Source organism: Ursus arctos, unplaced genomic scaffold, assembly GCF_023065955.2.
Source record: "Ursus arctos isolate Adak ecotype North America unplaced genomic scaffold, UrsArc2.0 scaffold_32, whole genome shotgun sequence".
Lineage (NCBI taxonomy): Eukaryota > Metazoa > Chordata > Mammalia > Carnivora > Ursidae > Ursus > Ursus arctos.
The window spans coordinates 4,304,160-4,321,438 of record NW_026623008.1 but is presented as its reverse complement, the minus strand read 5'-3'; the positions used below and the strand labels follow the sequence as shown (position 1 = coordinate 4,321,438).

General features: G+C 57.7%; 2 protein-coding genes across 6 annotated transcripts; both read right to left on the bottom strand.

The window, feature by feature from the left end:
* Window positions 1–415: 415 nt before the first annotated feature.
* ZBTB48 (zinc finger and BTB domain containing 48) lies at window positions 416–8,136 on the bottom strand. Of its 5 annotated transcripts, none has more exons than XM_026519945.4 (11): window positions 7,996–8,136; window positions 6,795–7,491; window positions 6,052–6,293; window positions 3,575–3,686; window positions 2,877–2,969; window positions 2,408–2,494; window positions 2,108–2,262; window positions 1,550–1,686; window positions 1,300–1,464; window positions 872–960; window positions 416–771 (listed from the first exon to the last, which is right to left on the bottom strand). In XM_026519945.4, exons 2-11 carry the CDS (start codon window positions 7,482–7,484, stop codon window positions 475–477), a joined length of 2,067 nt encoding a protein of 688 aa, XP_026375730.1. In that variant the 5' UTR covers window positions 7,485–7,491; window positions 7,996–8,136; the 3' UTR covers window positions 416–474. The 5 variants fall into 5 exon arrangements, with proteins under 5 accessions (XP_026375730.1, XP_026375732.1, XP_026375731.1 ...); XM_026519947.4 differs by having other exon boundaries at window positions 6,957–7,491; XM_026519946.4 differs by having other exon boundaries at window positions 8,037–8,130.
* A 359-nt stretch (window positions 8,137–8,495) lies between these two features.
* Window positions 8,496–17,279, bottom strand: TAS1R1 (taste 1 receptor member 1). The gene is made up of 6 exons (XM_026519950.4): window positions 17,089–17,279; window positions 15,193–15,499; window positions 11,599–12,360; window positions 10,960–11,172; window positions 10,527–10,647; window positions 8,496–9,547 (listed from the first exon to the last, which is right to left on the bottom strand). The coding sequence occupies exons 1-6, from the start codon at window positions 17,277–17,279 to the stop codon at window positions 8,616–8,618; spliced, it is 2,526 nt and encodes an 841-aa protein (XP_026375735.2). The 3' UTR covers window positions 8,496–8,615.

Genomic DNA, 17,279 nt, shown 5'->3' with positions numbered 1-17,279 from the left:
GCCTGGGTCCAGAGCTTGCTTAACCACGAGCCCTTCCCTTGGGCTCCCCAGTGGGATCTGCTGCATGCTAGCGGGGCAGAGTCAGGATAGCAAGGTCATCATCGGGGGCCCTGGCCACTCGGTTCTGACTCCAGAGGCTTAGTAATGAATCTACCCCCACCCGCTGGCAGCACCACAGCTGTGAAACAGGAGTGCCCCCGCTCCCAGTTCTAGAACCCTGACAGGGACAAGACGAGGAGAGAGCATCTGGGCATCTCCCTCTGCTGAGGTCTCCCGACAAGGTGGGGAAGCTGCTGGCTGAGCAGAGATGGCCCGGCAAGATACCTTTTCTTCTAGAGAACACCGCAGGAAAGCAGCACACCCCTGGAGACCAGGTTACCGGGGAACGACCGCCAGATAGGCTGAAACACTGGAGTCCAAAGCCATGTGGTTTATTGGGGGGCTGGGGCCAAGTGGGCTGTGGCGGCAGGGCGGCTACGTGTCACAGTCCTCGGGGATGGCCGCTGTGATGATGAGCGAGGGCTCCATGACACCCGGGCTCACCAAGCTCTCCTCCGCACAGAGTCTCTGGCCAGGCAGCTGGGAGGCCAGGCCGCCCTGGGCCAGGGACGCCACGATGACCTCAGCTGAGCCCACCTCCAGCTCGGCGGGGGGCTGGAGCGCTACCACCACCATCTTCTCGTCCTCGATGACCAGGTTCCGGAGCTTGCGCTGCCGTGGATTGTAGTTCTCTACGCGGTCGTGGATTTCCATGTGCCTCCGGAGATGGGCCTGGGGGGCAAGGGGGCTCAGAGCTGGGCCTGGGAGAGGCCTGGGACAGGGGGCGCAGGGCCCAAGGGGGCAGGAGGAGGGACGCCGGCCCCAGGCCTACCTGCCGGGTGAACTTGTAGCCGCACTCCGTGCACTCGAACTTCCTGACCCCCTTGTGCCTTCTGACGTGCACACGCAGCTGCTCCACGGCTGCAGGAGGGGAAAGAAGGGACCCCGGCATCAGGAGAGGCAGGAAGTGGGCAGAAGGGGCCGGGAGGACAGGCAGTCCTGGGGTGTGCGGCTGCTCATGGTGGCACCCCGAGGGTGCCCCTGCACCGGACCCTCCGCAGCCTCCAACCCCACCTTGCAGCAGCTCCAAGCTCCAGTCTTTAATGCACAGGCAACAGAAGAGATTCTCTGGCAAGGAGGTTTCGTGCCAAGAAGGAGCGCATGAAAGCCGATACTATGCCTGACCCCACCCTGCAGAGACCCTCCAGCCCCGGCCAGCCCCCCACGGGGCGCGCCCAGGGTCTCCACCAGCCCAGGTACCTTTGAAGGTCTTCCCGCAGATCTGGCAGAAGTGCGGCCGGCCCTCCTGGTGGCGGCTGGCCACGTGCCTCAGCAGGGGCCCCTTCTCCGTGAAGCGCTGCTCACAGAACTCACAGCTGAAGGGCCTCTCACCCGTGTGGGTGCGGTTGTGCTTGTCCAGGCTGGCTGTGGGGACAAGGCGGGGGCTCAGCCGTGGGGGCTCGGCTGCCGGGCCTCGGCCCGGGCCGGGGAGAGGAGGGGCCCGCCTCACCTTGGGTGCGGAAGGTCTTCCCGCAGAGGTGGCACTGGAAGGGCTTCTCGCCTGTGTGCGTGCGCAGGTGCATGTTGAGATTGGCCTTCTGGGTGAAGGCGTGGCTGCAGAACTCACAGACGTACGGCCTCTCGTTCCTGTCCGGGTCGGGGACACAGACAGAGCCATCACCAAGGGAAGCAGCCCCCTTCGCTCTGCAACAGCTGGGAGCGTGCCTGGCCCTGGGGCCAAGGAAACCATCGCCGCCGAAGCACAGCACCTGACACGTGGGACCAGGCCCAGGCTGAGACCAGCGGTGCGGAAGGAGGCCTAGGGCAGTGCCAGGAAAGGGGCACCAGCTCCATCCCAGGAGCCACAGGACACTAAGACTCTGCCCTCGTCTTAACCCAAAATCCTCTCACCCCACTTTCTGCCTGGCAAACTCACGCATCCCTCAGGCGCTGCCACCAGAGAGGCTACAGTCCCATGCACGCCGCAGCAAACTCTGTCTTCCAGGCCCACTCACTGGCCTGGAGCCAGCAGCAGGAGCAGGCCTGGGCAGAGACCGCCAGTTCGCACCTGTGCTTGGCCTTGATGTGCATCTGCAGGCCATTTCGGCTCGAGGCCCTGTGCCCACACTCCTCACACACGAACAGCTTCTCCCCGCGGTGCTTGAAAGCCTCGTGCAGCTGTAGTTCCGTCCGGGACAGGAAGCACTTGGCACAGGTGGGGCACTGTGGGGCAGACGAAGCAAGACCGGGGTGAGGGCAGGGAGGGGTTCCCTGGTCCTCTGCACGACAGAAACCATGCAGCCTACCTGGCTATGACCACCACCTCGCTATTGCCAGCTCCCAGTCCCCAGCACAGTCTGGCACTTACAGCGTGGGGCTTGGGGGCCCCGTGTAGTTTGATCAGGTGGCTCTGCAAGTCCTTCTTCTGCATGAACTGCTGGGAGCAGGAGGAGCACTGGAAAATAGCCCCATCACCTCTTAGGCCACTCACACCAATGGGACCCTGACCGCCCCCAGGCTGTGGGGGCAGGAACCTAAAGGCAGAGCCCAGCCCAAGATGCCAGGAGGTTCCATGGCCTTGCTTGAAGGATGCTTCAGGGAGGGCCCCCAGTGCCATGCCTACAGGGATGCTGAGCCTGTCCTCCATGGAAAGAAGGACCCAGAAAGGGCCAACGTCCCTGCCCGAAGGTAGGGGACACTAGATGGGTAGGGAAGGCTGGGCATCTTGACAACTAGCAAGGAGGAAGCGCCTAACGTCATCCCACATACGGGGCTTGGCAGGAGGGATCCTGGGGCAGCCCCTCCGCCCACAGCCCTGGGGACAGGCCATGCCTGACCTTGTAGGGCATCTCCCCCGTGTGGGACACCATGTGGACCCGCAGCTCCATCCTCCGGCGGAAGGTCTCCTGGCACACGGAGCATGTGAAGACCTGGCAGTGTGAGGGGCAAGCAGGGCCGGCATCAGGGGGGGGCCTCTGCCTGCGACGGCAGCCTCTGCCCGGGCTTCCACTCGCTGCTGGGAGGAGTCTGCCCGAGGGGGGGGACGCTAGGGTGGGAGAGGGCAACATGTGACCTGCCTGCCCTGACCCTGACCATCGCTGAGCACTGCAAACCCACCGTGCCAGGCTGGAGGCAGGGGCCAAGAGACCTCACCCGCAGCCCCCACCCCTGGCAACAGGCCTCTAGGAAGAGGAGGGTAGAGTTTAGCTGGCCACGTCACATGGGCCAGCCCATGGGGTGGGGGCAGGTAGCCAGGTGGCCTTTCACAGCAGCCATCCCCCACCGAGGCACCCCTTCTCCAGAGTCCAGGGGCCCATGCAGGCAAGCCCAAAATGCCTCCCACAAAGTCCTTCCTGTTCTTGGGACAGATGTCCCCACCTGTAATACCAGGGAGTAGACTCGATGGCATCCAAGGACACTCCAGCTCTCTTGAATTTACAGTCCTAGGACAGTCTCCTGGGGGCCCCTCTCAGATGGCAGGAAGACAAAGGCCAGCATGCCCCTGCCCACAAATCCTGGGCCAACCCACAGGTACCTGTTCTGAGCGGTTCATGCAATTCCGGGCTTCATGCTCCACGAGGTTCTCCTTCCGAAAGTAACACTTTCCACATTTGGGACACTCGAAGGGTTTCTCCCCAGTGTGTTTCCTGCCAGGAAAAGCCACAGAGAGTGTGGGGCCTGAGCAACTTCCCACCTCTCCCTCACCCAGTGCCCCTCTGGCTCCCCCACCGGCAGTGCTGGGCTCCACAGCAGAGAGGAAGAGTGGTCCTGAGGCCAGCCACGGCTGCCCACATGGCTTGCTCAGACCTGGCTGATGAAGCCGCACAGGTGCACCCAGAAACCCTCCTCCTCGTGGGAGCCTGCACAGCTGCATACAGGAGGGGCAGCCCCAGAGCCACGCAGGCCCAGCTGGCTAGCATCTCGGCAAAGACAGAAATAATCCCAGGGTCCTGACTCGCTGGAGAAACCAGCGAGTCAGCCTCAACTTCTATGGGCTTTACCATCAAAACCACGGCCAGAACCTGACCACTTCACCTGGCCTCCACTGCACCGCCCAGCGTAGCCGGGCCATCCCCGGCACTGCTGCCCGAGCCTCCTACCTCGTCTCGTGCTCCACGCCTGCCTCTGACAGCTGTGAACTTCAGCAGCCAGAGCAGCCCTTAGATGTAGTCAGACCTCCGTGCTTGTTGCTCCCAACCCTGCAATACTGACCATCTCACCCTGAGAAAAGGCCGGGGGCCTAGGAGGCATGGCTGGCCGGCCCCTCACGCCAGGGCCTTGCTCTCCAGGTCTGGCCTCCCTGATGTTCGCCAACCCACTGGCTCACCCTAGGGTCTCTGCTCTGGCCCTCCTTGACCCACAACACTCACACCAGCCATTCACTTGGTAAAGGTCCTCACTTCCTTTAACTCTGCTTAAAATTCTTTTTTTTATTTTAGATTTTATTTATTTGACAGAGAGAGAGACAGTGAGAGAGAAAGCACAGGCACGGGAAGAGGGAGAAGGGAGAAAAAGGCTCCTGCTGAGCAGGGAGCCCGCTGCGGGGCTCGATCCCAGGGCTCTAGGATCATGACCTGAGCCGAAGGCAGACGCTTAAAGACTGAGCCACCCAGGTGCCCCAAAACTCCTTTCTTGAAAACTGCAACCCAGCCCCACCCTGAACTCCCCAACCTCTAGGCGGGGCTCTCCCCCTGCTTTCTTCTGTAGCACCTCCCATCTTCCACCACATGGTCAAGTTGCCATCCGTTGGCATCCATCAGTCCCAGTCTGTGCGGCCCTGCTGAGAGGCAGGCTCCCTGAGGCCTCTGCTTTATTCACTAAGGTACCCCACGCACCCAGAACAGTCTTGTCAGTCGCCTAGCAGAACAAAGGAGCTAAATGAACCTTGACCTCAGAGCACCTGAATGGCACCGGCAGCATTCTCACACGTTCTCAGAGACCAGATGATTCTCTCATCCTCTGCCCCTCCGCAGACCGTCCTCATCCCCATCCCAATGACCTCACGAGGGCATCATCCCCTCCCAGTCCTCAGGGCCAGTCCAGCAGCCTGCGGCCCAAGGTAGGGATGGGGACGGTGTCTGCACCCAGCCTCACGCTGGGGGAGCATCAAGCAGATGCGGACCACCCCAGGGGGCCTCCCACACTGGCACTTCCCCAGACCCCGCTGGCTGCAGCTGCCCCAAAGCAGGGCGAGCAAACATCATCCAGCAACAGCTCCAGTCAGTCACTGCTGGCTTCCCAGAGCGTCACGCTGAGAAAGTGTGTGTGGCCCAACCTGGGTTGGCAAAAAATCTGACTAGTGATGACTTGGACCATGAAATGGCAGGACTGGAAAGCAGGTCTCCTAGTTGCCACCCCTGGAGGCCTCGCAGAGACCTGGAGCAGCGCTGTCAAGAAAACTGACCATGGAAATGTTCTGTCCGTGCTGAGTCAGCAGCCAGGGCCCCCCTGTAACTACGGAGCACTTGAAATGTGGCTATTGCAGCTAAGAAACTGAACTCACTTTTACTTTGATTTTAAGTTAACATAGCTTCATATGACATCTCGTTACCTTTTCAGACAATACAGCTTTAAACAAATGATTCATCACGCTCCACGGATACCCTGGGGCTACCATTTCCCCAGAATCACAGAAGGCACCAATCCTAAAGACTGACATCCGTGGCCTAAAGCCCACATTGCCAGGCTTCAGAAATACAGCACGAGGCCATGGGTTTCTCTCATCCCCTTGGCAGAAGGCAGCTACAGATCAAGGTCCACAGTGGGTGGAACTTATTGACAAGGTGTCCACAAACCCACTCAGAGGGCTCAAATTAGGAAAGAGAGGAAGAAAAAATCTGACCCAAGGCCAGGTTCTTACTCCGATGACGAGAGGCAGGTTGACATGAGATGCTGCGTGAGTCTGCGATGGAGCCCCCAGCCCCCACATGGCCCAGAAGAGGGGAGTGAAGGCCCCTCCCCCAACAAGGGAATAGTGGACAGGAAAAGAAAATTAAAAAACAGACCGTTTACCTGTTGTGGACTTTTAGATAATATTTGCTGAGGAACTTTTTATGACATGTGGGGCATTCAACTGGCACCGCTGTACCTTTTCTGTTCTCAGCGGGCTCGGCTGCCAGGGAACCTGCGCTCAGGGCTGGCTCAGCAGCACACGGCTTTCTGATCATGTTTGATTTCCTCCTGGTTGGCAAGGTCTCAGTCTCTGAAACGTAATCACCATCCCCGTCGTCCTCAACTTGAACCACCACTTCCCACTAGAGCAGAAAAGGCAGCAGGAAGCGAGGTCACCAAATTAATCAGTAGGAGTTCTGGAGACAGATATACACGGCAGCCAGCTCCATCCAGTTCCATCCCAAGGCCCACCCAACTCACACACATCACCAAATGATTCCCTTTATCAGTGACTATTCCCATCAGGGTCCTAGGGCAGGCCACATCGGAATCTTGGATTTGGAGGGGAGAGGCTCTATCTGTGGGCAGCTGGAAATTTGGCTGGATTTCACTACCCTTGGGAAACACCTGTAACCCTGAGGCCAGCTCTCCAACCCCAACAGGCTGCCAACCCTCGACAGCTATGACTCACAGAAAGGTCAGCCTGAGGCTGCAGAATGGAGCCAGACTCCTAGGTTTGGAGAAAACCTATTCCAGACCCACGTAACAAAGATTCTACCTTGGGGTCCAGATTATCCCAGAAAAATGTCAGTCTCTTCCCGCTGACTACCACCTTCCCATTCCCAGCACCCTGGGCACAGTACCTCATTATTCCCGCCCTGCAGCTGGACACCTTCAGCCTCAAAGGGCCTTGGGAGCACTTTGCAATCCTCAGGCTCCTTGTCCTCTGGGGGACAAACCTTCAAGGCCTGCTTGAGTTTCCCACGGTGGAAGGAGGGGCTCTCACTCTGGGCAGGGAGACCAACCTGGGGCCTCTCAGGGCTTTGACTGCCACTGATCTCCTGGTCCCTGGGGACCTGACCCAGCGACTTCGAAACTTCCTCTTCCTCCAAGCCTGCCGGCTCCTTGAGGTGGCTGTTCACACTCCGGGGGGCAGATCTCCCCAGCCCACTCTGGCCACTCGGTGCCTGCCCCACTGAGGTTTTGGGCTTGAAACTCTGGCACAGCTCCACAGCCTCTGGCACTCGTAACTCCCTGGCTGCCAAGAGCACCTGATCCCGGTTTCCTGAGGTGAGAGCAAGGTGACCAGTATAGAAAAAGTCCAACAGGAGACCAAAGATCTCCGCGAAGCCGGCAGGGAGGACAACACTGCCCCCTGAGCCATCCCCATAGAGACTCTGGAAGAAGTGGCTGCAGCAGGCAAGGACACTCCAGTGTGCCTTGAACACCAGGCCCCCCACATCCAGGGTCGCATCGCAGTACTGGCCCTTCTCCCGCTGCTTGTTGAGCTCCTGCAGAACCCTCACACTGTGCTGGATGAAGGAGCCATCCATGGTCTGTCTGTAGGAGAGGAAGGCAGAAGTGACATCCTGGCCAGCCCAACCCAGGAGTAGCAAGGGCAAGCCCCTGGATTGGGGAGAGGGAAAGGGGAGGTGCACTCTACTCAAACAGTCACATTTATCTCAACCAGGGCTTGGGTCAAGGTTAGAGGGTGCCGGCTGAGCCAGGAATGGAGTGAACGCCTCCCTGGGGGTGGGGGCCCGGTGAGCAGCCCATATTGGGTAGGCCAGAGAGAGTGGGGGGCGGAAGCATGGCTTAGCGGGGGACAGGACAGGGGCGTGAAGAGGTGCAGGTGGAAGGAATCAGTGTGGGAAAAGAGACGGGATATCAACGTGAACTGACCGGCCTGGCACGGCAAGAGGACCCGTGGCAGGGGAGGGCTGTGGGTGCGGACAGGTGAGCAGAACCCACGCCGCGCCCACACTGCCGGGCGGCCGGGCGGAAGGCGGCCACGGCGGCCCGCAGCCCTTCCCTCCCTCGCCCCGCTCCCCCCGACCTCCTCACCCGGGCCCGTGCTCCCCGCGTCAGCTCCACCAACCCCGGACCTCGTCGTCTCCAAGCTCCCCAGACCAACTGCCCGGACCCTACGTGCCCGGCCGACCGTACGGAGACGCCGCCGTCGCCGCCGCCGCCGGACGTGACGTCAGGGCGCGCCGGACGGGGCGAAAGGCTCGGAGCCTCGGGGCGGGGCCGGGCAGAGAACCGCCAATGGGGTGGGGAGAGGGGGCCTGGCCCGGTTCCCTCGGCGTCGGGCTTGCCTCCCGGAGTTGCTTGGCAACTCCAAGCTGGGCGCGGGCTCCTGGCCTGGCTGGGGCCGGTCCCGGGGTTCCGGCTGCGGTCGGCCCCCGCGGCGCCCTCAGCCTGGAGGAGGCAGCGCCCCACCCTCGCCCCAGACAGCAGGAGCAGCCAGGACGCACATTTCACCGCTTTATTGGCAGCCCGGAGCCCGGGTTGGACTCCCGTGAGCTTACACTCTCCGAGCCGAGACTGAGGAGTCCAAAGGCCTCCCGGACAGCGCAGGGCGCGCGCGCCTCTCTAGACCCTCGACCCTCGCCCTTCGGGGCAGAGGAGGCGTCAGCACCACCACCACCCCGCCCCGGTCGTGGCCCTGCCCGCCTCAGTGGTCAGGTGGAGCCGCAGCGCCTTGTGTAGTCCTGGATGGAGGCTTGGAAGTGCTCGGTGCTGTTGAGATCTGGGCGGCACAGGATCACGTAGCACTTGGGGAGGAAATAACCGCTGAAGCCGCCACTCAGGCTGCTCAGCGCCGCTAGCACGTTGACCGCAGGCAGGTACTTGCCCTGGTAGACGCTTGCCGTGGTGAAGAAGCCAATCCAGGACACGAAGTTGAGGAGCAGACTGAAGGTGACGCATTTGGCCTCGTTGTAGTTCTCTGGCAGGTCCTTGCCCAGGTAGCTGCAGGCAAAGGCGCTGACGGACAGGAGGCCATTGTAGGCGAATGCCAACATGAAGCCCAGTGAGTTGGCCTCTGAGCAATCAAGCACCACCAGCTGAGGGAAGCGCTGGTATTCCCTGGTGGGCAGTGGGGTCCACACCGCAAGCCAAGTTAGACAGATGAGCAGCTGGGCCATTGAGCTGATCACCACAAATAGGCTGGGACCATGGTTTTGCACCCAGGCATGGTAGAATGTGGGTACCTTGGCAGAAAACTTGAAGATGAAGACCAGTTGGAAGGAGCGGATTGTCAGGCAGGACAAGAAGATGGCAAAACCGAGGACAAAGAGGCCTTGGCGCAGCAAGCATGTGGGCAGGGTGGGCTCCCCAAAAAAGCCATAGAGCCCACAGCTGCCCCCTGCCAGGGAGCCCAGCATGAAGAAGCACAGCCTGCCCCCAGCGGACCTCACCACAGGGGTGTCTAAGTGCCAGGCAAACAGGCCAGCAGTCCCAGCCACCACCAGCAGCAGCAGCGTATTAGCTGCCAGCAGCACCCAAGAGATGGGTTCATGCCAGGTCAGAAACACCACGGTGCGTGGGAAGCAGGTTTCACTTCCCTCAGGTGCCCATTCTTCTTTGCCACAAGGCTGGCATCTGTGGAGGTCTGGAAGAAAAGGCATAAGGCTCCTGAGAGCTAGATGAGCAGGGCAGGAATGAGGAAGGGAGGCCAAGGAGGGCTGCAAGGTGCTGGGAGGGTTTACCCCAGGAGCTGGGCGCTACTGGGCATGGTGGGTTAGGGGTAGCCCTGAGTGGGGTCCCGAGGCCAAGTGTTTCCTCTAGATGCCCGTATGAATTACAGATTCTGAAGGCGCTTGGGTAGGTTCTATATGGCTCATGATCCCTTGGGCTTGCAAACCAAGAGGTCCTTAGGGAGGGCTTTCCTCTGGTGACTCTGCCCACATGCTAGTGGGTCTACGATTCAATAGGAACAGTCGACCCTGAAGGAAGGGCATTTTCATCTCTCCCCAGCCCTTCCCTTAACCAAATCCACCTCCCTGTGCTGCCACTCTGTGGTTTCTCTGACTCTTGAGAACAGAAGAGACGCATTCCCATGCCCACAGAGATAGTAAAAGGAAAGAATGTGGCTCATGGAGTCCAGCTCTGGGCTGAGCCCTTAGCTACCCCAATTTGCTCTCTGATCTTGACCTTGCCTCACTGGATGGAGTGTCTTCTTTTTTCAGCTGCAGATACAATCGTATCTGCGTTCAGGCCAAGCTGTTCAAGGTGCTGGCTGTCTTGGGCATGGGGAGTAGAAGGGACTTCGTACAGATAGCAGGGGAGGGTACAGGGAACATAGCTACTTCTTTTGCATAAAGACGTTGAATTTAAGATAAAATTGCCTCTGTAGGAATTGGGCTGGGAGTTCTCTAGTAAAAGACATACGGGGTCTGAGGATTTCAACTGGTTGTTTCTCTCTGCTTCCTCAGGATTCAATCTGGTGGCAGGTATTCTCCAACCTGTACCTAACTGGCAGCGAAGTGAGCAAGGCTCTGGTTCTGGGCATGTGTGGCCCAAGGGAGATCCCCCTCACCTGCTCTACAGACCCTAGGAGTGCCCAGTCATTCGCCCACCCAGCCACTCACCGCTCTTGTTGAGGAAGGTCCCGGCCTCACAGGGCACACACTCAAAGCAACAGTGGTAGAACCCCACAATGACTCTCTGGTGCCCTTCAAGACAGTCGCTGGAGCACACAGACTTAGGCACCTGCAAGAAGCCACAGGTGTTCTGTAAGCACATGAAGTGCAGTCAGGGGATGCTCACGTGTGGAATGGGAAACCATCTCTGTGCATCTGCTTTCACAGCCCACTCCCAGGGCGGAGCCCCTGGTTTCATGAACCAGCGGCACCTCGCCATCTGGGTGCTGCCTGGGGAGCCTCCCTGGCAGGGCTGGAGAGAGCCATGTTGGCCTGGAACCTGGGATCCCCTTCCTGCTCCGTGTAAGCTGTGTCCACAGTACCCTCAGGCTCCAGGCTGCCCATAACGCAGTCCCCTGGTGAGTGACCATGTCTCTGTTACCTGGTTGTCCTTTCCGTGCCACCGGATTTTGGTTTTATTTATGTCCAGCTGAACTGGAGGCCACGTGGCAGAGCCGATGACCCTGAAGTTCCACTTGGGGCCACTCCAGTCCCAGGCAATTATGTCATAGCTGCCGAGGGGGTCCCCGTTGTCATTAAATATCACAGTATCCTCGTGTAGAAGAAAATTCACTTTACGGATCTCTTCCAGAAGCTGAAATAAACAGGGACCAGGGAGCTGCCATAGATGACAAAGGCTCTTCCTCCTCAACTGCCCAGACCTGGAAGGCTCAGGAAGCAAGTGCCAGGGACCTTGTGCTTCTGTTTAGGTGGTTTCAGTCCGTCTGGAAGTTCAGAGCCCTCCTTCCCCTCCAAGGAAGCCCCTCAACCCTCCCAACCAGCCTCCTGAGAGGAAGCTTCTCACAAAGGACCTCTTTACGGGGATGTTTAGTCCTGGATCTGAAGCGTGGTGAGGAGGAGGGGCTGAGGTTCAGAGAATTGAAGCCTAAGAGAGGCGAGCAGCCCTCTGATCGGTGGCCTTTGCCCCCCACTCCTAGCACTCAGTTGGCCGGAGAGTGATCACGCTGCCTGCCTCAAAAAAGCAGCCTGTTTCAGGGTGCCAGGGTCTGGGTTCCCTTACCTGCCAGGGGTAGACTCGGTCCCTGGAACAGGCTCCGGAGGCACAGCCCAGGAGCCGGTGGAGGCCATGGGCCACAGCGTAGACGGCCCGGTAGGCGTTGTAGGCAGAGCTCATGGAGAAGGCTCCGAGCGTGGGCATCTGCTGTGCCGTGAACGCCCGACATGCGCTGCACAGTTGGTTGCTGCCGCACCAGGAGCCGCTGGGGCAGGACCCATGGGCCCCTTTATCTGCCTGCACGTAGGCCTCTTCGAACTCCTTCAGGCCAGGGACAAGCCTCTGCTGAATGGCCACGCCCAGCACCATGCCAATGCCCCAGACCCCGGGCACGCTGCTGATGTGTCTGGAGATGGCCCAGTCCTCTGAGGCGATCCACACCTTGGCCGTCAGGTTGGCCAGCACCACGGACTCGAAGAACACCCGGGCCAGCTGCCTGTTGGAGAAGACGACCACCACGGTGGTCCTCGCTCGGGCCAGGTGGTGCATCATGCTCCACATCCTCTCGCTCCCCGGGCGGGCAGACAAGGGTATGATGTCCTTGAAGGCAATGCAGATGCCCTGCTGGGTGGCCTGCTCCTCCAGCGCCTGCACCCCCAGCTGCCCGTAGTCACCGTCACTGCCCACCAGCGAGATCCAGACCCACCCAAAGCTCTGCAGCAGCAGCACCATGAGCTCAACCTGGTGCTCATCGCTGGGGATGGTGCGCAGAAATGAGGGGTAAAACCGCTTCACTCCGAGCATCGCGCTGCTGGCCTCGTAGCTGATCTGTGGGGGTTCAGTTCAGCGAGTTCAGTGGCATCGGTCTCAACTCAGCACGCCACCCCCCCCCCCCACTGTCGGCCCTTGGCTGGGCACGGGGACCCAGGGAGGAGGGACATTTGGTCCCTGCCCTGGCCCTCAAGGAGAGCTCTACTGGACATCGAGGCTGACAAGGTACATCTGGAGAAGAGGCAGAAACCCAAGGGGAGGTTCTGAGGGAGGAAGGGGAAGGGAACTAAAGCTGCACAGTGACTGAAATGACCCGGGAGGTCGGATGCCGTTGCCCAGGCCAGAAGAAGGAGCACAAGAGTAGATGTGTCTGCTCAGGGCAGGAGTACTGTCATGCTCAGAGACTTGGTCTTTATCTGTAGGCCATGGGAAGCCCCTAAATGTTTAGGCAGAGAAGTGATAATGTTCCAACTTGTGTTTTAGGAGTGTATCTCTGATTTCAGTGAGGAATGTGTTAGAAAAGGCTCAAGACCAGAGTCAGGGAGAACCCCTAGAAGGCTGATGGAATCGTCTAGATGAGAGAGCTTAGTGGTCTGAGTTAGAGCTGTGGCACTGGTGATGGAGAAGAGGGGATGGACCTGGCAGCATTTAGAAGGTAAAAGCAGAGGCCATGGTGATGGGCTAACTGTGGGGGTGGGGGACAGAGGAATGTGGGTAGGTCTGCCGGGATCCTGGCTTGAGTAGAGAGGCAGGTGGGCAGGAGGGGGGATACAGAAAGAAAAGAGGCTCCACTTGTATAGGGAGGGAAGTTCAGTTTGGGGCCTGCTGGGTCCATGCAGTGGAGACCCTGGATGAGCATCCAGAAATGAGGCTCAGTGCTTGGAGCACAGGACAGAAGCCAGAGAAGGGGAAATTGAGCAGTGAGGCTCATGGCCTGGGTAGGGGTTCTGAATGAATTGCCCCAAGATATGCCGCTTTGGCATGTGGGTTAATGTCCAGTTGGGAATAATTAAGGCACAAAAGACTCAGGAGGAAACATTGACCTTTTCCCTAACTGCCTAAAAGAATTTAGATAGCTGACCTGCTCCAGGTTAGGGAACTGTTATCATAGGTAACTACATTATAATGGGAACTAGGTGTGGTGGGCAGGGGAGGAATCTTAGCAAAGTTCGATTTGTTAAAATTCCTCTCTATGGGGGCGCCTGGGTGGCACAGCGGTTAAGCGTCTGCCTTCGGCTCAGGGCGTGGTCCCGGCGTTATGGGATCGAGCCCCACATCAGGCTCCTCTGCTATGAGCCTGCTTCTTCCTCTCCCACTCCCCCTGCTTGTGTGTGTTCCCTCTCTCGCTGGCTGTCTCTCTCTCTGTCGAATAAATAAATAAAATCTTAAAAAAAAAAAAAATTCCTCTCTATGTACCATTGTTCCTGGATGGCCCAGCAAACATTTGTTTATTAAACGTTTACTCTCTTTTCTCTTCCTGTGAATTGCCTTTCTCTCCTTTGAAGTCCCAGACTCCTACCAGCTTCTCCTTAGTTCAGAATAGCATATAGGCCTCATTTTGCCTGTCTTTGAACCTCTCGTGTTTATGTGGATTCCCTATACCTATGTACTTTTGACTTTATTTCTTTCCTTCCTTCTTTCTTCCTTTCTTTCTTTCTTTCTTTCTTTCTTTCTTTCTTTCTTTCTTTCTTTCTTTCTTTTTTAAAGATTTTATTTATTTGAGAGAGTGAGAGAGAATGAGCAGGGAGAGCAGCAGAAGGAGAGGGAAAAGCAGTCTCCTCGCTGAGCAGGGAGCCTGACATAGGGCTCAATCCCATGACCTGAGCCAAAAGCAGACACTTAACTGACTGAGCCACCCAGGCGCCCTGTGATTTTTTATTTTCCCCTGTTAATCTGTCTCATGTCAATTTAATGTTTAGACCAGCCAGAAGAATCTTGAAGAGTATAGAAAAATTTTTACTCCCAACACCTGCCTGGGAAAGGGAGCATCCTGTACTCTGGGAATCATCCACCTTTTCAGAAGAGATGGGGGAGAGATTGTCTAAAGGAGACTGAGGAGGAGGAGGAGGAGGAGGAGGAGGAGGAGGGGGAGGGGGAGGGGGAGGGGCCATAAGTGAGAGGGGGCAGGTCATAAATGATGAGGAAAGAATGTCACTGAAGGACTGTCAAGAATGTCACAGAGTTGTCATGTCAGGTAAAAAGGGACTGAAAAGCATTCGTTGGATTTGGAGACCTAGGAAGACCTCCTGATCACAAGGGCAAGAGTGGTGGGGCAGCAGCCAGGGCAGGGGATTGAAAAGCAAATGGCAAGAGGGAGAAGCAGACAAGACTAGAGCTCTGCAGATAAGTTTCCATGGAAAGAGGGCAGAGGGAGGGCAGTGCTGGGAGCAGAGTTGCCTGGAAGATGGGGAGGGATAAGGCCAGCTTACAGGTGGAGGAGGACCCCCTAGGGGAGGCTGACAAGAGGGGGCACAGCCCAGGGGGACAGCACTCTGAGTGGGGGACCACAGCTCTGAGCCTAAGCCCAGGGCGGGGTAGGGGGGAGGCAGGAAGGAAGAAGGAGGGCAGGGGAGAAGTGGAGCAGTCTGTGGGGTGGGAAGCAAAGGGTGTCCCATTCTTCACAAAGGAGACAGGATGGTGGGAGGAGAGCAGTTTCAAAGGAGAATGCGTTTTCTCAGGAGCATTGAGGCCAGGAGGTCTGGGTGCAGCACTTGGGCAGGAAGAAATGCCGGAGTGGGGACTGCGATGGGGCAGGGCCCCCTGCCATGTGACTAATGAGCGGTGACCACCCAGGAGTTCCAGGGAGCCAGACTGGCCTCGGGGCCCAACAGTTCCTGCCCACCACCTTCCAGAAGGGGAGATGGACACACAGCTGGGGCCCCAGCTTACCAGGGGCACCAGAAAGGGGCCCAGCAGGGCTGCGGTGGTGGCAGCATGGTTGGTGGTATCAGGCCCAATCACCGCCAGGGCAGCCGGGGAATAGTGGGCAGGGTTTGCTTGGATGTCTATGTGATGCGTCCCCAGCATGGAGAGCACATTTAATGTGGCATACACGTTGGCCGACTCTGAGCACACGTCATACAGCTGGTACCCCAGGGTGACATTAGGCAGCAGGGTCGTGGAGTTGTTGATCTCCTCAATGCCAAACCGCATGGCTTGGAAGAGGTGGTAGCCATGCCCATTGAAGCTGTTGGGTCTGTGGAGAAAGCCAAGCTGAGAGCCAAGAAGGGAAAGGCCTTGCTGCAACCCGCTCTGGAGGGTAGACAGGAAATCCTGAGGTCCTCTGTCCAGCGCCCACAACCATGAACTCAGTGTGAGCCCTGTACCATACTCACAGTTGTATCAGCAGACCTTTGGGTGGGGTGGGGACGGGGAACAAGTTGGAGAAACCACATACCATCCTCCCTGGATAAGCATATTAGCATTGAAAGGCTGATGAAGTCCTGTAACAGAGACACCTGCTGTATTAGTCAGGGTTCTCTGGAGAAACAGAACCAATTGGATATATACAGAGAAAGAAAGGTTATTTTAAGGAATTGGCTCACATGATTGTGGGGCTGGCAAGTCTGACGTTTGCAGGGCAGGCTAGAAATTTCCTCAATGGTTGATGCTGCAGTCTTGAGTCTGAAGGCAAAATTCCTTCCTTTTTAAGGGACCTCAATCTTTTCTCTTACGGTCTTCAACTGATTGGATGAGGCCCACCCACACAATAGAAAGCAATCTGCTTTACTCTATTGATTCAAATGTTAATCTTCACAGCAACATCTAGACAGGTGTTTGGCCAAACAACTGGGCACCATACCCTAGCCAGACTGACACAAAAAGTTAACCACACACCTGTTTAACCTTGTTTAACTAGTGCTTCTCACCAGGACACTCATGAATATAGTGAGGGCCTATATTCCTCACTGCCTCTCAGGAACTGCCGGCTGGATCCCCGTGGGGACATGGTTCAGCTCTGCTTGATGAGTGTGCAAGCACATTCCACTTTCCAGCCTCTGTGCCCGTTGGAATGGTCTTCCATCATTTCTACCACTTCTGTCCTCGAGTCCCTCAGAGGAAACTCAGTGCCTCCCTCCATGACACCTTCAGAAGTGGGTGTCCATGTGTCTCCTCTTCCCCAAATCTTCTCTTCCCAGGCTCCTATCTGTAGCTCTTGGGGCCAGTCTTCATGCACTAGGCTTTCCAGAACCTTCCTCCTGTGCAAATATCAGATGTGCTTCATGTTTAAGGCATCCTGCCACTGAGTCCCAATCCATCCTTGAGCCTCCCAAATCTGCGACTTGCACAGATGGCAAACAACTTATCTTCTTTAGGAGAAAAGCAGATGTTTTTCTCTACCAAGACTGTGGACTTCATGAAGGCAAGGCACCAATCTAGGATATCTTTGCTAAGCTCCTAAAGCATCTACTGCTGTGTACCTTCCCTCTCCTCCTCATGGAAAACCGCGCTTGCCATCGGGAGACCCAGGAGTTTGAACCTGGAGAGGAGCAGGGAGGACACGGAGCTGGGGAAGCCATGCTTGCTGAATCCTTGCCACCTCCGGATGTCACGAAGCCTGGGAACAACTGGAATGGGATTATAATACAAAGCACTCTGATGGCCAGGACAAAATAATGTATTACAGAGTGGGACCCAAACAGAAGTGCCAGGGAAGGTCCAGCCAGGGCTTGAAGGTGGTGACTGGTAGGGTGGGAGGGACTGGAGGTGGTTCAGGAGGCAGCCCCAGAGGCAGAAAGGGCATGGTCTTCACCAAGGAGGGCAGGCAGAGGACCCCTCACTCACCTGTCACAGAGAGTCACCGTGGGCCTGCGTCTCACCCCCGGACAGTGAGAGTGCACAGGGAACAGACCTGCAAGGAGGTAATCCCCAGGGAGGCTGAAGTCAGGAGACAGCTCTGTGTTGTGGCAGCTGAGGGCCCAGCAGCAGGAGAGGGAGACCTGCAGGCTGACCAGGTGAGCTGCCAGGAGTGACAT